Source organism: Lolium perenne, chromosome 1, assembly GCF_019359855.2.
Source record: "Lolium perenne isolate Kyuss_39 chromosome 1, Kyuss_2.0, whole genome shotgun sequence".
In the NCBI taxonomy this organism is placed as follows: Eukaryota; Viridiplantae; Streptophyta; class Magnoliopsida; order Poales; family Poaceae; genus Lolium; species Lolium perenne.
In genome coordinates this window covers 41,009,083-41,029,574 of record NC_067244.2, presented here as the reverse complement: position 1 = coordinate 41,029,574, position 20,492 = coordinate 41,009,083, and the positions used below count along the sequence as shown (strand labels likewise).

Below are 20,492 nucleotides of genomic sequence, written 5' to 3'. Positions count from 1 at the left end.
TAACTTCAGAGATGTGGCAATCATCAAAATTCAAACCATTATAATCTAAAGCAATGGGATCATCATCCCCAATGTTGGAAAAAATTTCAGCGAGTTTTATCACAAAGCGATTTAATGATTTTAGCAGTTTCAGGCGGTTTCTCGCTTTGCATTAGAAGTGGAAACATTGCTAACACCAATTCTTTTATTATTATTAGTAGGAGGTGCAGCAACATGTGTAGCATTAGCATTACAAGTGGTGGTAATAGTCCAAACTTTAGCTACATTCTTCTCTTTAGCTAGTTTTTCATTTTCTTCTCTATCCCACCTAGCACGCAGTTCAGCCATTAATCTTATATTCTCATTAATTCTAACTTGAATGGCATTTGCTGTAGCAACAATTTTATTATGATGATTCTCATTAGGCATAACTTTCGATTTCAAAAGATCAACATCAGCAGCAAGACTATCGACTTTAGAAGCAAGTATATCAATTTTCCCAAGCTTTTCTTCAACAGATTTGTTAAAAGCAGTTTGCGTACTAATAAATTCTTTAAGCATGGCTTCAAATCCAGGGGGTGAATTCCTATTATTGTTGTAAGAATTACCATAAGAATTACCATAGCCGTTGCCATTATTATAAGGATATGGCCTATAGTTGTTACTAGAATTGTTCCGGTAAGCATTGTTGTTGAAATTATTATTTTTAATGAAGTTTACATCAACATGTTCTTCTTGTGCAACCAATGAAGCTAATGGAACATTATTAGGATCCATATTAGTCCTATCATTCACAAGCATAGACATAATAGCATCAATCTTATCACTCAAGGAAGAGGTTTCTTCGACAGAATTTACCTTCTTACCTTGTGGAGCTCTTTCCGTGTGCCATTCAGAGTAGTTGATCATCATATTATCAAGAAGCTTTGTTGCTTCACCAAGAGTGATGGACATAAAGGTACCTCCAGCAGCTGAATCCAATAAATTCCGTGAAGAAAAATTTAGTCCTGCATAGAAGGTTTGGATAATCATCCAAGTAGTCAGTCCATGGGTTGGGCAATTTTTAACCAGAGATTTCATTCTTTCCCATGCTTGAGCAACATGTTCAGTATCTAATTGTTTAAAATTCATTATGCTACTCCCCAAAGATATAATTTTAGCAGGGGGATAATATCTACCAATAAAAGCATCCTTGCATTTAGTCCATGAATCAATACTATTCTTAGGCAGAGATAGCAACCAATCTTTGGCTCTTCCTCTTAATGAGAAAGGGAACAATTTTAATTTTATAATATCACCATCTACATCTTTATACTTTTACATTTCACATAGTTCAACAAAATTATTAAGATGGGCAGCAGCATCATCAGAACTAACACCAGAAAATTGCTCTCGCATAACAAGATTTAGTAAAGCAGGTTTAATTTCAAAGAATTCTGCTGTAGTAGCAGGTGGAGCAATATGTGTGCATAAGAAATCATTATTATTTGTGGTTGTGAAGTCACACAACTTAGTATTTTCAGGGTTGGCCATTTTAGCAACAGTAAATAAAGCAAACTAGATAAAGTAAATGCAAGTAACTAATTTTTTTGTGTTTTTGATATAGCAAACAAGATAGCAAATAAAGTAAAACTAGCAACTAATTTTTTTGTATTTTGATTTAGTGCAGCAAACAAAGTAGTAAATAAAACTAAGCAAGACAAAAACAAAGTAAAGAGATTGAGAAGTGGAGACTCCCCTTGCAGCGTGTCTTGATCTCCCCAGCAACGGCGCCAGAAAAAGAGCTTGATGGCGTGTAACTCACACGTTCGTTGGGAACCCCAAGAGGAAGGTATGATGCGCACAGCAGCAAGTTTTCCCTCAGAAAGAAACCAAGGTTTATCGAACCAGGAGGAGCCAAGAAGCACGTTGAAGGTTGATGGCGACGGGATGTAGTGCGGCGCAACACCAGGGATTCCGGCGCCAACGTGGAACCTGCACAACACAACCAAAGTACTTTGCCCCAACGAAACAGTGAGGTTGTCAATCTCACCGGCTTGCTGTAACAAAGGATTAACCGTATTGTGTGGAAGATGATTGTTTGCAGAAAACAGTAGAACAAGTATTGCAGTAGATTGTATTTCAGTAAAGAGAATTGGACCGGGGTCCACAGTTCACTAGAGGTGTCTCTCCCATAAGATAAACAGCATGTTGGGTGAACAAATTACAGTTGGGCAATTGACAAATAAAGAGAGCATGACCATGCACATACATATCATGATGAGTATAGTGAGATTTAATTGGGCATTACGACAAAGTACATAGACCGCCATCCAACTGCATCTATGCCTAAAAAGTCCACCTTCAGGTTATCATCCGAACCCCCTCCAGTATTAAGTTGCAAAGTAACAGACAATTGCATTAAGTATGGTGCGTAATGTAATCAACAACTACATCCTTAGACATAGCATCAATGTTTTATCCCTAGTGGCAACAGCACAACACAACCTTAGAACTTTCTGTCACTGTCCCAGGTGTCAATGCAGGCATGAACCCACTATCGAGCATAAATACTCCCTCTTGGAGTTACAAGCATCTACTTGGCCAGAGCATCTACTAGTAACGGAGAGCATGCAAGATCATAAACAACACATAGATATAACTTTGATAATCAACATAACAAGTATTCTCTATTCATCGGATCCCAACAAACGCAACATATAGAATTACAGATAGATGATCTTAATCATGTTAGGCAGCTCACAAGATCTGACAATGAAGCACAATGGGGAGAAGACAACCATCTAGCTACTGCTATGGACCCATAGTCCAGGGATAGACTACTCACACATCACACCGGAGGCGACCATGGCGGCGTAGAGTCCTCCGGGAGATGATTCCCCTCTCCGGCAGGGTGCCGGAGGCGATCTCCTGGATCCCCCGAGATGGGATCGGCGGCGGCGGCGTCTCTGGAAGGTTTTCCGTATCGTGGCTCTCGGTACTGGGGGTTTCGTCATGGAGGCTTTAAGTAGGCGGAAGGGCAAGTCAGGAGGGGGCACGGGGGCCCCACACCACAGGCCGGCGCGGCCAAGGGGGGGGCCGCGCCGCCCTAGGGTTTGGGCACCCCGTGGCCCCACTTCGTTTCGTCTTCGAACTTCTGGAAGATTCGTGGCAAAATAGGACCATGGGCGTTGATTTCGTCCAATTCCGAGAATATTTCGTTACTAGGATTTCTGAAACCAAAAACAGCAGAAAACAGCAACTGGCACTTCGGCATCTTGTTAATAGGTTAGTTCCAGAAAATGCACGAATATGACATAAAGTGTGCATAAAACATGTAAATAACATCAATAATGTGGCATGGAACATAAGAAATTATCGATACGTTGGAGACGTATCAGCCCTCAAGAGGGAAGTCGACACAAAAGTGCCGCCATCGACCGATCACGGCGGATCTAGGGATTTCCCCGGAGCAAACCCAGACAAGAAGCCACAACGTCACCTCGGTGATGCCTTCAAGAAGGGAGCGGCGCCCGAAGCCGCCACCATCGCCAGCCTCGGCCAGCTGCCGGCCGGCCAGCAACCGAGACAAGGCGTTAGCCCGGGACTTGTCGCGCCATCCTGCTTCGTGCCCAAGACCGGACCACCTTCTTCCACCTTGCCCACCAACACCTCGCCGCTGCCCGGGACCGCCGCCCCCGGAACTCCACCAGCACCTACCACTGCACCATTTTTTTTACCTGCTTTGAACCATACATATATAAGCGAAAAGAATCGGATCGAGTTTAGCAGTTTTGCTATTTCTGAACCAATGTTGAGAACTGGCCAATCCAACTTCAGTAGACGCCGTAGAAGGCTCGTGCGCTGCAGCTGGGGGGCGCTCTCAACACCTCATGTACGAGCGCATCATATCTACGGAGGCTGCTGATAGGCGATTCACGGTGACGCCCCGTTGTATGTATGGCCGGATCCTCTTGCGTAGAGCACCTCGTGTACGAGCGCACCATTTTTTTCCTTGCCCTCGTGCTTTTCTCCTTCTTCTGACTCACTGCGCTTGCCACCTACCGGACGAAGAGGAGGCAGTTAGGCACCACGGCCAAGCACCGTGTAATGTCTGCGGGGCGGCAATGTCGACCGTCAACCTTCCCACCGCGAATGACCAGCGAGGTTCAGCAATGATCCAGGTGCTGCGGCCAGCGAGGTTCACAGAGCTCACCGGCGAGGACGAAGATATTCCTGTCTGTCTGTCTGTCTGTCTGTCTGTCTGTGAGGACGTGTGTTGGCGAGCAAATTGGTTACTAGCTAGGTGAAGAGCATTTTCCTCCAACGCCGCTTGTTGCTCGTCGGCCGGACGAGGTGCCCATGGGCTGCCGCTCTTCCTAGCTGCGACGCCAACCACGACGTACTCGAATTTGTTTTTTTTTTGTTGAAGTGGCTGTACTCGAAATTTGGGCCTGTGGTTTGGCTTGCTAGATTTCAGCCCGACCAAGAACGCTTCCATTTTAAGAACGGGAGGCCCACTACGGCCCATCTCTTCATCTTCTTCCTCGTCCACATCGTGGAGCTCCCTCGTCTGGAAAGAAAGAAATCTCTTGGCCAGCGCCACCGCACATCACACGGCCGCCGCCGCCCTTCTCGCCGGATGCGCGACGTGATCCCATTCCTCCTCATCCTCCTACTCCCATGGCGCCGCCCATCGCTCGCCTCCGCCCCCTCTCCCTCCTCCTCCTCCACCCGCGCGCCGCCGCCGCCCACCTCCTCCCCGCCTTCTCCTCCTCCTCCTCCGCAGCCACCAACTCCATCCCGCCACCCCACACCCCACAACCTCCTCAACTCCCCACGGACTCCCAGCGGCCTCCCCTGAGCCAGACCCGAACAGCGCAGCAGAGCCGGCGCCGGAAGCAGAAGAAGCAGCTGGAGCGCCGCTGGCGGCACAGCGCCGTAGTCACCGCCCTCACGCCCGCGCAGGCCGCCTCTCTCGCGACCACGCACGCGGACGCCACCAGCGCGCTCGACCTCCTCGTCTTCCTCGCGCGGGAGCGCTCCCACGAGCACTCCCCGGACACCTTCGCCGCGCTCGCGCTGCGGCTCGTGGAGGCCCGCAGGTGCCCCGCCGACGTCGGCCGCGCGCGCGTCCACATGATCAGGGCCTGCCGCACCCCGCTGGAGATGACGCGGGCCATGGACGACCTGGACACGCTCGCCCGGAGAGGGCCCCGGATGGATCTCGTGGCCTACGGCGCCCTGCTCGTCCAGCTCAACACCCTCGGCATGACGGCCACCCTCCTGGACAGGTACCGCCGCCTTCTTAGGGAAGGCCTCAAGCCCAATTTGCTCATCTACAACACCGTCATCAACGCGCTGTGCAAGGATGGTAATGTCACGGATGCGCTGTCACTCGTGTCCGAGTCCGGGATGAAGCCTGACGCGTTCACCTACATGTCGATGATCATCGGGTATTGCAAGAACAGTGACCTGGGTTCGGCAATTGAGGTTTTCGCTCGGATGGGTGAAGAGGGGTGCGAGCCGAACGCTGCAACATACTCGAACCTCATCAACGGGCTCTGCGACAGCGGGAGGGTGAACGAGGCGTTGGATTTGATGGGGGAGATGGCGCGGCGTGACGTTCTGCCCACAGCGAACGATTTCACTGCCCCTATCGCTGCATTGCTTGACAAGGGGCGCACCGAAGATGCCGGGAGGCTGTTTGTCGATATGAAAAGGAAGGGATGCAGGCCAACTGTGTACACATACACGTCGCTCATAAGCGGGCAGCGTGCGCCAAGGCTGGCCATTGGGCTGTTCCACAGGATGGCAAGAGATGGCGTGCTCCCTGATACGGTGACATATAGCGCCCTCGTAAATGTTCTGGTGGAGGATAGCAAAATGGATTCTGCGCTTATCGTGTGCAATGCGATGCAGAGACATGGTTGTTTGCCCAACACCATCACGTACAATAAAATGATCAAGGGGTACTGCAAAATTGGTGATACCGACAGGGCAATGGCAATGCTGATCAGTCTGTTGAAGGGCACACCTACAGCTACACTCGTGACATACAACACCATCATCAAAGGATACTGTGACTCGGGGAATACCAGTGCTGCTCTTAAGATTCTAGAGCTTATGGAGGCTAATGGGTGTGAACCTGATGAGTGGTCTTATAATGAACTGATCGCTGGTTTCTGCAATGTAGGCGAAATGGAATCGGCTTCTAGGTTGTTCAGTGAAATGGTGGGTCGTGGGCTACGCCCAGATGAAGTTACCTACAATACACTCGTAAGTGGATACTGCACGGACGAGAAACTGGACCGTGCAGCAGAAATGTTGGAGCACATGAAGGAAAGTGGTTGCAGACCAACCGTTCGAACTTATAATGCTCTAATCCATGCTCTAACCAAGCAGAACAATTTTTCTGCTGCGGAGAGACTGTGTGAAGTGATGCTTGAAGAAAAGATATCTCCGAATGTAGTCACTTACAATACTATGATTGATGGGTTGTGCAGAAATGGTGCCACATCTTTGGCCCTTGAAATGCTCAACAGGATGGTTGAGAACAGTTGCCTACCTGATTTGCGTACTTACAGTTCTCTTATCCAAGCTCTGGGCCAAGAAGGCAAGGTAGAGGAAGCTGAGAAACTGTTTTCAGATTTACTCAGGCAAGGGCATACTCTCGATGAAGTTGCTTATATCAAGATGATTGAAGTGTATATAATTTCAGGCCAAGTTGATCGTGCCTTTGATCTCTTAGGCAAAATGATAAATGCTGGATGCCAACCAACCTTGTGGACATATGATGTTTTGATTAAAGGCTTGAAAAATGAGTACCTGATGGGTGACCAGAAACTTGTGTCCTTGCATGATTCGGTCTCAAACTGTAGTTTTGATGACCAAGCCATTAAAGAATATGCCATTTCAGTTTTATCTTCTAAGTTAGCAGACGTAGATCTTGGGCTATCTCGGCAGTTGAATGATGCATTTTTGTCTGGATTAAGCAGAAGTGGGAGATGGTATGAGGCGTATAAGCTGTACAGAAGCACAGTTGGTCAGGGTTTATGCCCAAACCAGGAGGCATATAATTATTTCATTATTTCAATATTAAGAGCCCGGAAAGTTGACCTGGCTATGGGCGTATTCAGACATATGTCTGCTCAACATCGTGAACTACATCTTGTTGGTTATAAAGCACTAATATGCGCTTTATGCCAATTTAACAGAAGGAAAGAAGCCCAATTTATTTTTGAACACATGCTGTCGAGGCCTTTCGATCCTGATAATATTGTATGGACTGTCCTCATCGATGGACTGCTTGGGGCCGGATACAAAGACTTGTGCATGGAATATCTGCACATCATGGAAAATAATCATCGTGAGCCTAGTTTCCGTTCATACAACATTTTAGCAAGAGAAGCATTGAAAAAGCAGCCATCACTAGGATCAGTTGGACCTGATGCACATCAGTAATTTGGGGATTTTTCTTGTGATACCTGATATATGCCAGAGCTATCCATCCTGGAGTTAGTTAGATGGCTAGACGGACCTCTTCATTGTTTGTGATCTTCCTCATGGTTATCTATTTCCAAGCCTTTGGTATTGTGCTTCCAGATGAGCTTCATTACAATGGTTATGCTTTGTGTCCTGCCTGTTCATTTGCAACCAATATCTGGTGAGTCTATTGAACATCATTTCTTTTCTCTTGGTGGAATATTGGTCTGTGATGGCTTGGCGCAGTGCAAACGTGTGTCATACAGTGACAATATCATCTGGGACACGTTTAGCCACACAACCAGCAATAATGGCCATGGTGCTGAATTTGAAGATGTTGTGATCCTGTTATCACATCTCTTGATAATAGAACTGGTAATGTCTGTCCTAAGGGAGGCTTTGTACGGCCATAATCTTCCAGACATGACCAATTGCCTGCTGCTGTTTTGGTCCTCATTGGTATGTATTTCCAAGGCTTCAGTGTTGTGCTTCTAATGATATCAAGGAATGGCCGTAGGCAGCAAGCTTAGTACCCAATTTAGCTGTTTTACACGTCTAATATGCCCATTACCAACCTCTCTGTCGCATCTGTTAGGTTTAGACTTCAATTTAAGTGCTTCAGTTCTAAATCTTTTAATGTATGTGCAAGCGCTAACATGGTTTATCGCTATTGCAGCGTCTCTGCAGGAAGCACAGCGTCTCTATCCATTCTGTTCCTGCTGATGGTCATGCTTATGAAGGTGAACACTCAATTTCTGTTACATCGCACCTATTTGTTACGATCGTGCCTCCTTCTCAGTTCCCTGTTTTTAATAATACTTACATGAACATGTTGGAAGGCATGCAGTTTGGCAGATATTGTCGCAAATTCCTTGATGCGCTCGTCCAAGATGAGAGGGGCGCCTTGATTGCTGCATCGAATTGGAGACATGATCAGGTGGTCAATGTTCGATGTACTGAAGCTGCCGCACCCCACGATGGGCTGAATTTAGTCGAATATATTGGCACAGCTATGTTAAGGCTGATTCTGGCTGCTATGAGATGATTGAGATGATGCAGAATTGGGGATGAAGCCTTATGGTCACTGCTAAATTTCCTGGAGGATGTACTGCTGTTGAAAAGTTAATGAAGGCTTGTTATTCTGTCAGGCTCAGGTCTCAAGCTGCTGTGTACCTGTAGAACTCAAGCAGGACGGCACCAGCCCAATTGCGTGGCAGTACAACTGTAGAAGCACTCTGATCACTTGTCACTGCATACATCCTATGTGCCATTGTTAGTGTAGGGCGCTCTCAGCTGCTCACATTCAGGCAGAGTGCCCTGACAGTCATAGACTGGATATTTTGAGCGCCTGCCTGGTTACATTTTTTCTACTCCTTTAATTAAACTGGTGAGTATATGCAATGCAGAGTACATATAAGCAAGTATCTTCACCTTAATTAATTAACTGTATCCTGTTCTCTTTGCTGCAATCTTGCTGGTACAGGTGAATGACCAGACGGTGTGCTTCGTGTTCGTCCTGACCGGAGCCTCCATTCCAGGTGTCATCGTCTGGTTGTTCCATTGGCCGGCTGATATTCGATCTGTGGAAGGGCATGTTCGCCGGTGTTCAGCGGGCTGCTCTCCTGAATCCGCACTGGGTTCAGTAGTAGTACTTAATTAGTACCACCATATTGTATGCCCATTTCTACTGGTCGTACCGTTTTGTTTCAAGTGCAGCTAGCGGTGTTTACTAGTGCCCTTACTTCTTGGTCCGAACCAAGGAATCCGTTAGTATAATTGAGCTCAAATCGATGGTGATGTTTGCTGCCCAATTCAAATTCAAATAGATGTGGTTTAGCCTTAACCAAGTAGATGAGTATCACATGAGTTGTCTTCTGATTTTAAACGATTCGGTGAAAAATAAATTAGCTCCACCAAAATATTTGAGTTGGGGCAAATTATCTGTGTTTGAGTGGGACCAATCTTTTGTAAGTTTAAATAACTATGTATATTCTTACAGCACAAAGAACGCACTGGAAATTTGAGCGAGCCATGGGTCGTGCTCATTGGCCCCGTCCCAGCCCCCCATGTTACGAATTCTGTTTCTAGGGCTTTAAGATAGAGGGGATTTATTCGTAGTTTCGATAGGGTTCATGAAATTAAATATTCTATTGTAGGCAGCAAGAAAAGGTAGTCTTGGCAGAAATTCCGGTCAAATTTGAAAAATCCCAATCATCACAGCTCTACAAAATACAGTCATCATGAAATGTATTTATCTTCAGTTCATATTGGACGCATTTGATATTCTCTCCTATATACTCTATCTTCATAACTAAAATGCAACATAATTTTACAAATGAGTGGTATATAGACATAGCAAACATCTACGCCACAAAGTTTCAGTTGCGGGTCAACTCACAATTTTGAGAAACAAGAATAACAAATTTAGTTAGTACTACTGTTAATGGAACAAATGTTGGAAGGTGGAGTGCCAGCACACCCCAATGGAAGCGCCCTAGCGCTGCCGCTAGGTTTTGCTATATTTGTAAGAAATTCATGTAATTAGGTCGATCAGTCTGGTAGGCACCTTTTTTGAATTGTTGGTTTCTATCTTTTTTATAAAATTCGCAATAAAGCTATGCCATCCCTTTAGAAAACGAAATTATTTAGAATGCAAATGGTGTAGTTGTACATCAAACAATGGCAGGCTGACGGTACAACGTTCGTCCACGTGGACAACAGCCCATCCAACGGACAGTAGAAGCTCCTCGCAGCAACCCAGCCTCTCCAGGGTTTTTCGCCCGAGCCGCCGCCGCCGACCTAAACCCGCCCCCCTTCCGCCCACCTCGCCGCCGCCTTCCACAACCACCGGCGGCAAACCATGTGGGCGCTGCGAGGCCTCCGCCGGAACCTCCCGAGGGCAGCCTCCGCGTCGCTCCACGGGCGGTGCGCCCCATCGATAAGCTCCGCGGCCTCCGCGGCGGCGGCGAGGGGAGGAGGGGGCGAGGCGGCGGCCTCCGCGGCGGCGACGGCGGGCGCGGGAGTGCTGTGCCGGCGGCTGATGTCGACGAGCAAAGGGAGGAGCATGCGGAGCAAGGTAGAGAAGCGGATGGCCAAGGAGACCGGCCGCACGCAGCGGGAGCTGCGCCGCGCCGTCAAGCTCAGGAAGAAGCTCATGACCGAGGACGAGAAGCTCATCTACAGCATGCGGAGGGTAAGCGCCGTTTCCCCTCGCTTCCCACCCCCTCCAACGCCCATTCCGGCGCAGGCGAAATGCTCCCCTCTCTCTTGTGGCGACGGTGCTTGCGGCATTTCGCTGTGATCCACTTTTTACGGTGAGATTTGTTCGATAGTGAATTGGGGATGCATTGTGATATTTGTTCAAGTAATGATGAATCAAAGAAAGAAGATGGTATAAATCCAACTCTGTTGCCTGTAAACTAGATATTTTGATACAGATAATAAGGCTATCTCTAATAAAACACATCAGCTAACTCTGCTAGAAAACTAAGACCTGTGGCTTCCCATTGTACTCATGATGCATGCACACAATCAATCGTGTGTTTAGGTGATCACCAACAACCGTACGGTTTCACAATTAACAAAATAAAACTTAAATAACCTATTGCCGGTGCCAATTGTTTGGACAGTTTGGTTTCTCAGATAAATATCAACATTTACATTTGTCCTGATTGCCCGGTGAAGAATAGGTCACATCAGAGCTTGTAGAATATGCTTACCTTCTTTCTGAAATATAGGACATAGGCACGTTGTTCTCAGGATCTAAACAAGCGGTCCTCTAGTTGCTGCATTGAAGCATCTACTGAAAAAGGATTACGTTTGCCAGATCTATCAAGAAATTTTGTTTACACCACTTCCCCATTTTTTCTTTTCTTTTGCTGCACGCATTTGGTGAGGAATTAGGTACTCCTTGCCTCATCATTTCATTCCTTCTCTATAGAGATCAAACTAAGTACGATATCTATTTTATTTGCCATGTTTCTGTTTACTCAGCTTGTGTTGTAATCTTGATTTTATTTGAACCGAAGAATCATACTTAGTATAGCAAATTCAGGTGGTGAATGTTCGTTGTACTGAAGCTGCTGCACCCCATGATGGGCTGAATTTAGTCGAATATATTGGCGGCAGCTATGTTAAGGCTGATTCTGACTGCTATGAGGTGATTGAGACGATGCAGAATTGGGGATCAAGCTTTATGGTCGCTGCTAAATTTCCTGGTAAAACCCATCCTGGAGGATGTACTGCTGTTTGACAGTTAATGAAGTCTTTGTCATCCTGTCAGCCTCATGTCCCAAGCTGGTGTGTACCTGTAGAACTCAACCAGGACGGCACCAGCCCAATTGTGTGGCACTATAACTGTAGAAGCACTCTGATTGTCACCGCATACATCCTACTACTATGTGTCATTGTTAGTGTAGGTAATTGCTCTCAGCTGCTCACATTCAGGCAGACTGCCCAGCGTCAATTTTCTGAAACTGTCATAGACTGGATATTTGGAGCGCCTGCCTGGTTACATTCTTTCTACTCCTTTAATTAAACTGGTGAGTATATGCAATGCAGAGTATATATAAGCAAGTATCTTCACCTTAATTAATTAACTGTATCCTGTTCTCTTTGGTGCAAGCTTGCTGGTGTGAATGACCAGATGGTGTGCTTCGTGTTCGTCCCGATGGGAGCCTCCATGCCAGGTGTCATTGTCTGATGGTTCCAATGGCCGGCTGATATTCGATCTGGGGAAGGGCACGTCGCTGGTGTTCAGCGGGCTGCTCTCATGAATCCGCACTGGGTTCGGTAGTAGTACTTAATTAGCGCCACCATATTGTATGCCCATTTCTACTGCACGTATCGTATTGTTTCAGGTGCAGCTAGCGGTGTTTACTAGTGGGTATAAGAGCATCTCCACCGGCGTCCCATAGCGGCCCCGATAGCTTTTTGGGACCGGGAGCGAAAATGGGCTCGAACCGGCGCGCGACGGAAGGCATCGTCAATGAAAGGGTCCTCGCGTGGGACTTAGTTGGAAAGGTAGGTGTTCGGCATGTCCCTTGCTTGCGAACATCTTTAGTAGGGCGGGTAGCTTTGGAGATCCCATTTTTTACGTTTACAGTTGTCCCCAGACTTCACTCTTTCAACACTTGTCTACTTTCAAAATAGTCAGGCGGGTCCCTGTCCCTGTCTCCAAGTGTGTGATCCACCGATTCACTGAGTGGGTCTTTCTTACCGCAATTTTCCCTGTTAGGTCAATATGCTTGTTGTATTACCAGGGGGCCAAAGGCCACAATATATAGTACATGTACAGGTGCACATATGCAGAAAGCCCCCTAACATAGGGAGAAACTACAGTATACAGATATATACATCTAACATCCCCCCTCAAACTCATGGTGGATCCACAACACTGAGTTTGGAGAGTAAGAAATCATGCTGCGCTCGAGTCTATGCCTTCGTAAAGAAATCCGCCAACTGCAAATCTGAAGGCACATAATGAACCGCAACAACATCATCATGTACCTTAGCACGTGTGTAAAAAGCATCAACACCAATAAGCTTGGTCAGCTCATGCTTGACCGGATCACGTGCAATACTGATAGCACATGTACTGTCAGACAAAAGTGGAGTGGGTGTCGTAACAGAGACCCCAAAATCTGCAAGCAACCACCGTAACCAAGTCACCTCAGCAATCAACAAAGCCATAGCCCGCAACTCAGCCTCAACACTCGAACGGGAAACTGCGACATGTTTCTTCGTCTTCCAAGCAACAAGCGAACCACCAAGAAACACACAGTAAGCAGAAAGTGAACGATGATCCGTAGGATCACTCGCCCACGTAGCATCCGAATAGCACTAGAGCTGGAGAGAGCTGGAACGGGGAAAGAAAAGGCGACGAGTGATCGTGCCACGAAGGTAACGAAGAACACGTAGGAGATGACTATAGTGAACAGTGGTAGGAGCTGAGACAAACTGACTCAGAATATGAACATGATAAGAAATATCAGGACGAGTGACAGCAAGATAAACAAGACTCCCAACAAGATGGAGATAACGGGTGGGATCAGGAAGAGGATCACCATCAGTAGGACAAAGCTTAACATTAAGCTCCGTAGGAGTATCAACCGTGCGCTCATCCCCAAGAGCAGCACGAGCAAGAAGATCCTGAATGTACTTTTCCTGAGAGATAGAAAAGCCATCAGAAGTGGAGAAAACCTCAATGCCAAGAAAATAGCGAAGAGGACCGAGATCAGTCATAAGAAACTGATCACGAAGACGAGTCTTGACGAAGGCAATATACTCAGGATCATCACCAGTAATGATCATGTCATCAACATAGAGAAGAAGAAGAGTACGTCCACTAGGAGAAGTGTGAACAAAAAGTGCTGGATCATGAAGACTAGGAGAGAAACCAGCAGCAGTCACCACAGAGGCGAAGCGCTCAAACCAGGCACGAGGGGCCTGTTTGAGACCATAGAGAGAACATCGAAGACGACAAACCATCCCATCGGGAACAGAATACCCAGGAGGAGGTTGCATGTAAACCTCCTCACTCAACTTGCCATTAAGAAAAGCATTCTGAACATCAAGCTGGGAGACATACCAGCGGCGAACAGAAGCAACAGCAAGAAGGGTACGCACAGTAGTCATATGAGCCACAGGGGCAAAAGTCTCATCATAGTCACGGCCGTGCTCCTGTTGAAAACCACGAGCCACAAGACGCGCTTTATAGTGCTCAAGAGATCCATCAGAGCGAGACTTAATTTTATAGACCCACTTACACGTGATGGGACGAACAGCAGAAGGGGGAGAAACAAGATCCCAAGTGCCAGTACGCTCAAGCGCAGCGATCTCCTTAGCCATGGCAAGCTGCCATTCAGGATGACGCTCAACATCCCGATAAGAAGTCGGCTCGGAAACGACAGAGAGACCATACTGACTAGGAGAGTAACGAACTGGAGCACGACGCTGACGAACAGGCCGTGAAGGAGGAAGCTCATCTGCAGAAGACAAGTCATCAGCAGAAGAGGAAGAAGGGATAGCATCGGAAGGAGCCAAAGCCGGAGAACGAGGAGTACTAGGTGGACTAGACGAACGAGAAGATGGCGCCGAAGAGGGCGCATCAGCAGTAGGAGGGAGGGGAGGAGGGACAGCAGGGGTGCATCCGGAAAAAGAAGAAAAGAGATATCATCCACCGGGTAAGTACCCGAGGTGGGGCGAGGATAGAAGGGACGCGTCTCATCAAACGTGACGTCACGAGAGATGCGCATCTGACGACCAACGGGGTCCCAACAGCGATAGCCCTTATGCTCATCACTGTATCCGAGAAAAACACACTCAACAGATTGAGCGGTCAGTTTGGTGCGTTCGCGAGGAGGCAGAAGAACATAGCAGACGCAACCAAATGAACGAAGAGTCGAGTAGTCTGGAGAAACACCAGAGAGACGCTCGAGAGGAATGCCACCAGCAGAGCGGCGGAAGGCTGAATGTTAATGAGGTGGGCCGACGTAGCGACGGCCTCGGCCAATGTGGCGGAAGAGAAGAAGCAATCATCATAGCACGGGTGGTCTCAAGAAGATGACGATGCTTACGCTCGGCGGCGCCATTTTGAGCATGCGCGCCGGGACAAGAAAACTGAGCGAGGGTGCCCTCCTCAGCAAGGACACCAAGAAGGTGCTGGGAGATATACTCACCAGCAGAATCAGCACGGAACACGCGAATGGGTGAAGAATACTGAGTGCGGACCATGGCCGCAAAACGCTGATAAATAGAGAGCACCTCACTGCGAGAGCGCATGAAAAACACCCAGGTGTACCGTGAAAAATCATCAATGAATAATATATAGTATCGATGGCCCCCTTTCGAAGCTTTCGAAGCGAAGGGAGCCGGACCCCAAACATCTGAATGGACTAAATCGAACGGTCGCTGAGAGACAGACACACTAGTAGGATAGGGAAGCTGAATCTGTTTGCCTAACCTACAACCCTGACAGTGTAACGACCCATCTTCAGAGACAGACCCCAGAAGGCCACGATGAACCAAAGACGACAGGCGAGAGTCACAAAGGTGACCAAGGCGATGATGCCACTGCTGAAAAGAGTCGGTGATAGAGGCAACAACCGGAGGAGAACTGGCAGATGAAGTGACAGCGGAAGGAACACGAAGCCAGTCTAACTCCCAAAGCCCCGGAGACTTACGGCTACGAGGGCCAGCTCCAACCAGGGTCTGTGTGCGACGAACCTGAACCGCACAAGACTCAGCGTCAAGAATGACGCGACAACCAGAATCGGTGAGCTGGCTAGCAGAGAAAAGGTTCATCTGAAAGCGAGGAACATGAGAAACATCAGGGACAGAGAAAGAGGGAGTAGAAAGGGTGACTCTACTAGAAACAGGAATAGAGGTACCATCAGCCGTGACAATACGGACAGGAGAAAGAAGAGACCGAAGAGCAGACACAATAGAAGACTCAGAGGTCATATGAAAGGAAGCTTCAGAATCCAGATACCACGGGGACGTACCTGACTGTGTAGAAAGTGGTGGTCGCGCAGTGCCAGAAGAGCCGATCCACAAACCAGCAGCGCCCGGCGAGGAAGAGTCTGTAATAGCGAGCCGACCACGAAGACCCATGAGAATGTCCTGATCAGAGAGTGCAACTGCAGAAGATCCTGAAGAGCCAGCCTGCTGACGATCCTGGAACTGCTGACGTAAACTGGGATCCCGCGTCCAGTAGGTGGAGGAAGTGTGGTCAACCTTGCCATAGTAGGTGCAATGAGGACGAGGGCGGAGACTCGGACCGCGAGGCTGCTGATGTAAACTGGAATCCCAAGCATCAAGCAGGTAGTGAAGCTGCGCTATCTCATGCGCAGAGAGGGACGCGACTGGAGAGGTCGACGTACAATCAGATGCCGACGAGGAGCTATCACCCACACGCACAGAGGCCACCAAAGGGGGCGACGGAGAGCAACACGCCGATGAAGACAGAGTCGGCAAAGCGCGGTCATAACCACGTGAAGAGGCCGTGAAAGTCGATGTAGAGCGGCAGGCCGACGTAGACGGAGTCGACGAAGCGCGGCCATAACCGCGGGAAGAGACCGCAAAAGTCGATGTAGAGCGGCGGGCCGACGTAGACGAAGTCGGCGAAGCGCGGGCAGAGCCGCATGAAGAGGCCGCAAACGGCGACGAACAATGGCTAGCCGTCATACACGGAGGCAGCGGACAAATACCAAGTACCGAAGGGAGGCCCAAAGATAAGGCGGGATCAGCGGAAGAAGACATCGGATAACAACAGCTGACGACAATATTTTTTTTAATTTGCTTTTTTTTTTTGCTTTTTTTTAGATCGAAGTCAGAGAAAACGGATCGGGGGCGACCGGTGCGAGAGAGCAGGGGCTGGCGCGAGCGAAGTCAACAGCAGGAGAAACCGGCACGGGAGAGCAGGTGCCGATCGGGGCGGGGCGGCGCAGGATGAGCAGGCAGGGGCGGGCGGATCCTGGCGCGCGGTCCAATCGGGACACAAGGAAGATCGGGGCGGAGCGGCACTGTTCTTCCGGTGAAGGGCGTCGGGCGGAGACGTGCGAGCCCTGGCATCAGGCAGCAAGCGGGAGCGCTGCGAGTCCTGGCGTCGGGCGGAGTCGGCGGGAGCTGATACGCGTACAGCACGCGACCGTTGGGAACCCCAAGAGGAAGGAGTGATGCGTACAGCGGCAAGTTTTCCCTCAGTAAGAAACCAAGGTTTATCGAACCAGTAGGAGCCAAGAAGCACGTTGAAGGTTGATGGCGGCGGAGTGTAGTGCGGCGCAACACCAGGGATTCCGGCGCCAACGTGGAACCTGCACAACACAACCAAAGTACTTTGTCCCAACGTAACAGTGAGGTTGTCAATCTCACCGGCTTGCTGTAACAAAGGATTAGATGTATAGTGTGGATGATGATTGTTTGTAGAGAACAGTAGAACGAGTATTGCAGTAGATTGTATTCGATGTAAAAGAATGGACCGGGGTCCACAGTTCACTAGATGCGTCTCTCCCATAAGAATAAGCATGTTGGGTGAACAAATTACAGTTGGGCAATTGACAAATAAAGAGGGCATGACCATGCATATACATGTTATGATGAGTATTGTGAGATTTAATTGGGCATTACGACAAAGTACATAGACCGCTATCCAGCATGCATCTATGCCTAAAAAGTCCACCTTCAGGATATCATCTGAACCCCCTCCAGTATTAAGTTGCAAACAACAGACAATTGCATTAAGTATGGTGCGTAATGTAATCAACAAATACATCCTTAGACATATCATTGATGTTTTATCCCTAGTGGCAACAGCACATCCACAACCTTAGAGGTTTCTGTCACTCCCCCAGATTCAATGGAGACATGAACCCACTATCGAGCATAAATACTCCCTCTTGGAGTTACAAGCAAAAACTTGGCCAGAGCCTCTACTAGTAACGGAGAGCATGCAAGATCATAAACAACACATAGATGATATTGATAATCAACATAACATAGCATTCATTTATTTATCGGATCCCAACAAACACAACATGTAGCATTACAGATAGATGATCTTGATCATGTTAGGCAGCTCACAAGATCCAACAATGATAGCACAATTAGGAGAAGACGACCATCTAGCTACTGCTATGGACCCATAGTCCAGGGGTAGACTACTCACTCATCACTCCGGAGGCGACCATGGCGGTGAAGAGTCCTCCGGGAGATGATTCCCCTCTCCGGCAGGGTGCCGGAGGCGATCTCCTGAATCCCCCGAGATGGGATTGGCGGCGGCGGCGTCTCTGGAAGGTTTTCCGTATCGTGGCTCTCGGTACTGGAGTTATTCTCGACGAAGGCTTAAGTAGGTGATACGTCTCCGACGTATCGATAATTTCTTGTGTTCCATGCCACATTATTGATGATATCTACATGTTTTATGCACACTTTATGTCATATTCGTGCATTTTCTGGAACTAACCTATTAACAAGATGCCGAAGTGCCAGTTCCTGTTTTCTGCTGTTTTTGGTTTCAGAAATCCTCGGAACGAAATATTCTCGGAATCGGACGAAATCAACGCCCAGGTTCCTATTTTGCCCGGAAGCATCCAGAACACCCGAGAACCGCCAGAGAGGGGGCACAGGCCCACCAAACCCTAGGCCGGCGCGGCCAAGGGGGGCCCGTGCCCCCCTATAGTGTGGCCACCCCTTCGACCCTCTGACGCCGCCTCTTCGCCTATTTAAGCCTCCTCGACCTAAAACCTCGATACGAAAAAGCCACGGTACGAGAAACCTTCCAGAGCCGCCGACATCGCGAAGCCAAGATCTGGGGGACAGGAGTCTCTGTTCCGGCACGCCGCCGGAACGGAGAAGTGCCCCCGGAAGGCTCCTCCATCGACACCGCTGCCATCTCCACCGCCATCTTCATCACCGCTGCTGCTCCCATGAGGAGGGAGTAGTTCTCCATCGAGGCTCGGGGCTGTACCGGTAGCTATGTGGTTCATCTCTCTCCTATGTACTTCAATACAATAATCTCATGAGCTGCCTTACATGATTGAGATTCATATGATGATACTTGTAATCTAGATGTCGTTATGCTAGTCAAGTGAATTTTACTTATGTGATCTCCGGAGACTCCTTGTCCCACGTGTGTAAAGGTGACAGTGTGTGCACCGTGTGGGTCTCTTAGGCTATATTTCACAGAATACTTATTCACTGTTATGAATGGCATAGTGAAGTGCTTATTTATATCTCTTTATGATTGCAATGTGTTTTGTATCACAATTTATCTATGTGCTACTCTAGCAATGTTATTAAAGTAGTTTTATTCCTCCTGCACGGTGTAATGGTGACAGTGTGTGCATCCGTGTTAGTACTTGGTTTATGCTATGATTATGATCTCTTGTAGATTATGAAGTTAACTATTGCTATGATAGTATTGATATGATCTATGCCTCCTTTCTTAGCATGAAGGTGACAGTGTGCATGCTATGTTAGTACTTGGTTTAGTCTTATTGATCTTTCATGCACTCTAAGGTTATTTAAATATGAACATTGAATTGTGGAGCTTGTTAACTCCGGCATTGAGGGTTCGTGTAATCCTACGCAATGTGTTCATCATCCAACAAGAGTGTAGAGTATGCATTTATCTATTCTGTTATGTGATCAATGTTGAGAGTGTCCACTAGTGAAAGTCTAATCCCTAGGCCTTGTTCCTAAATCGCTATCATTTGCTTGTTTCTTGTTTCTTTGCGTTACTACTCTTGCGTTACTACGCTTGTTTATCTGGGCAAAGCACTTTTCAGTGCCGTTGCTACTACTTATTCATACCACCTGTATTTCACTATCTCTTCGCCGAACTAGTGCACCTATTAGGTGTGTTGGGGACACAAGAGACTTCTTGCTTTGTGGTTGCAGGGTTGCATGAGAGGGATATCTTTGACCTCTTCCTCCCTGAGTTCGATAAACCTTGGGTGATCCACTTAAGGGAAAACTTGCTGCTGTTCTACAAACCTCTGCTCTTGGAGGCCCAACACTGTCTACAGGAAAAGGAGGGGGCGTAGACATCAGTAGGCGGAAGGGTAGGTCAGGGGGCGCCACGAGGGGCCCACACCAAAGGCCGGCGCGGCCAGGGCTTGGGCCGCGCCGCCCTGGTGTGTGGCGGCCTCGTCGCCCCACTTCGTTTCCTCTCCGGACTTCTGGAAGCTTCGTGGAAAAATAAGATCCTGGGCGTTGATTTCGTCAAATTCCGAGAATATTTCCTTACTAGGATTTCTGAAACCAAAAACAGCAGAAAACAGCAACTGGCTCTTCGGCATCTCGTTAATAGGTTAGTGCCAGAAAATGCATAAATATGACATAAAGTATGTATAAAACATGTAGGTATCATCAATAAAGTAGCATGGAACATAAGAAATTATCGATACGTTGGAGACGTATCAGCATCCCCAAGCTTAGTTCCTACTCGTCCCGAGTAGGTAAACGATAACAAAGATAATTTCTGAAGTGACATGCTATCATAATCTTGATCATACTATTGTAAGCACATGTAATGAATGCAGCGATCA

At 48.0% G+C, this 20,492-nt stretch overlaps 2 protein-coding genes across 4 annotated transcripts; both read left to right on the top strand.

Annotated features, from left to right (window-relative positions):
• Positions 1 to 4,511: 4,511 nt before the first annotated feature.
• Positions 4,512 to 9,410, top strand: LOC127347636 (uncharacterized). Of its 2 annotated transcripts, none has more exons than XM_051373812.2 (4): positions 4,512 to 7,902; positions 8,120 to 8,183; positions 8,291 to 8,830; positions 8,927 to 9,410. In XM_051373812.2, exon 1 carries the CDS (start codon positions 4,642 to 4,644, stop codon positions 7,420 to 7,422), a length of 2,781 nt encoding a protein of 926 aa, XP_051229772.1. In that variant the 5' UTR covers positions 4,512 to 4,641; the 3' UTR covers positions 7,423 to 7,902; positions 8,120 to 8,183; positions 8,291 to 8,830; positions 8,927 to 9,410. The 2 variants fall into 2 exon arrangements, with proteins under 2 accessions (XP_051229772.1, XP_051229766.1); XM_051373806.2 differs by having other exon boundaries at positions 8,283 to 8,830.
• Positions 9,411 to 10,148: 738 nt separating this feature from the next.
• LOC139836954 (uncharacterized) lies at positions 10,149 to 12,733 on the top strand. Of its 2 annotated transcripts, XR_011753680.1 has the most exons (3): positions 10,149 to 10,636; positions 11,498 to 11,984; positions 12,068 to 12,733. XR_011753680.1 is itself a non-coding variant. In XM_071826884.1 (2 exons), exons 1-2 carry the CDS (start codon positions 10,304 to 10,306, stop codon positions 11,693 to 11,695), a joined length of 531 nt encoding a protein of 176 aa, XP_071682985.1. In that variant the 5' UTR covers positions 10,149 to 10,303; the 3' UTR covers positions 11,696 to 12,733. The 2 variants fall into 2 exon arrangements, 1 of the variants encoding a protein (XP_071682985.1); XM_071826884.1 differs by having other exon boundaries at positions 11,498 to 12,733.
• Positions 12,734 to 20,492: the final 7,759 nt, after the last annotated feature.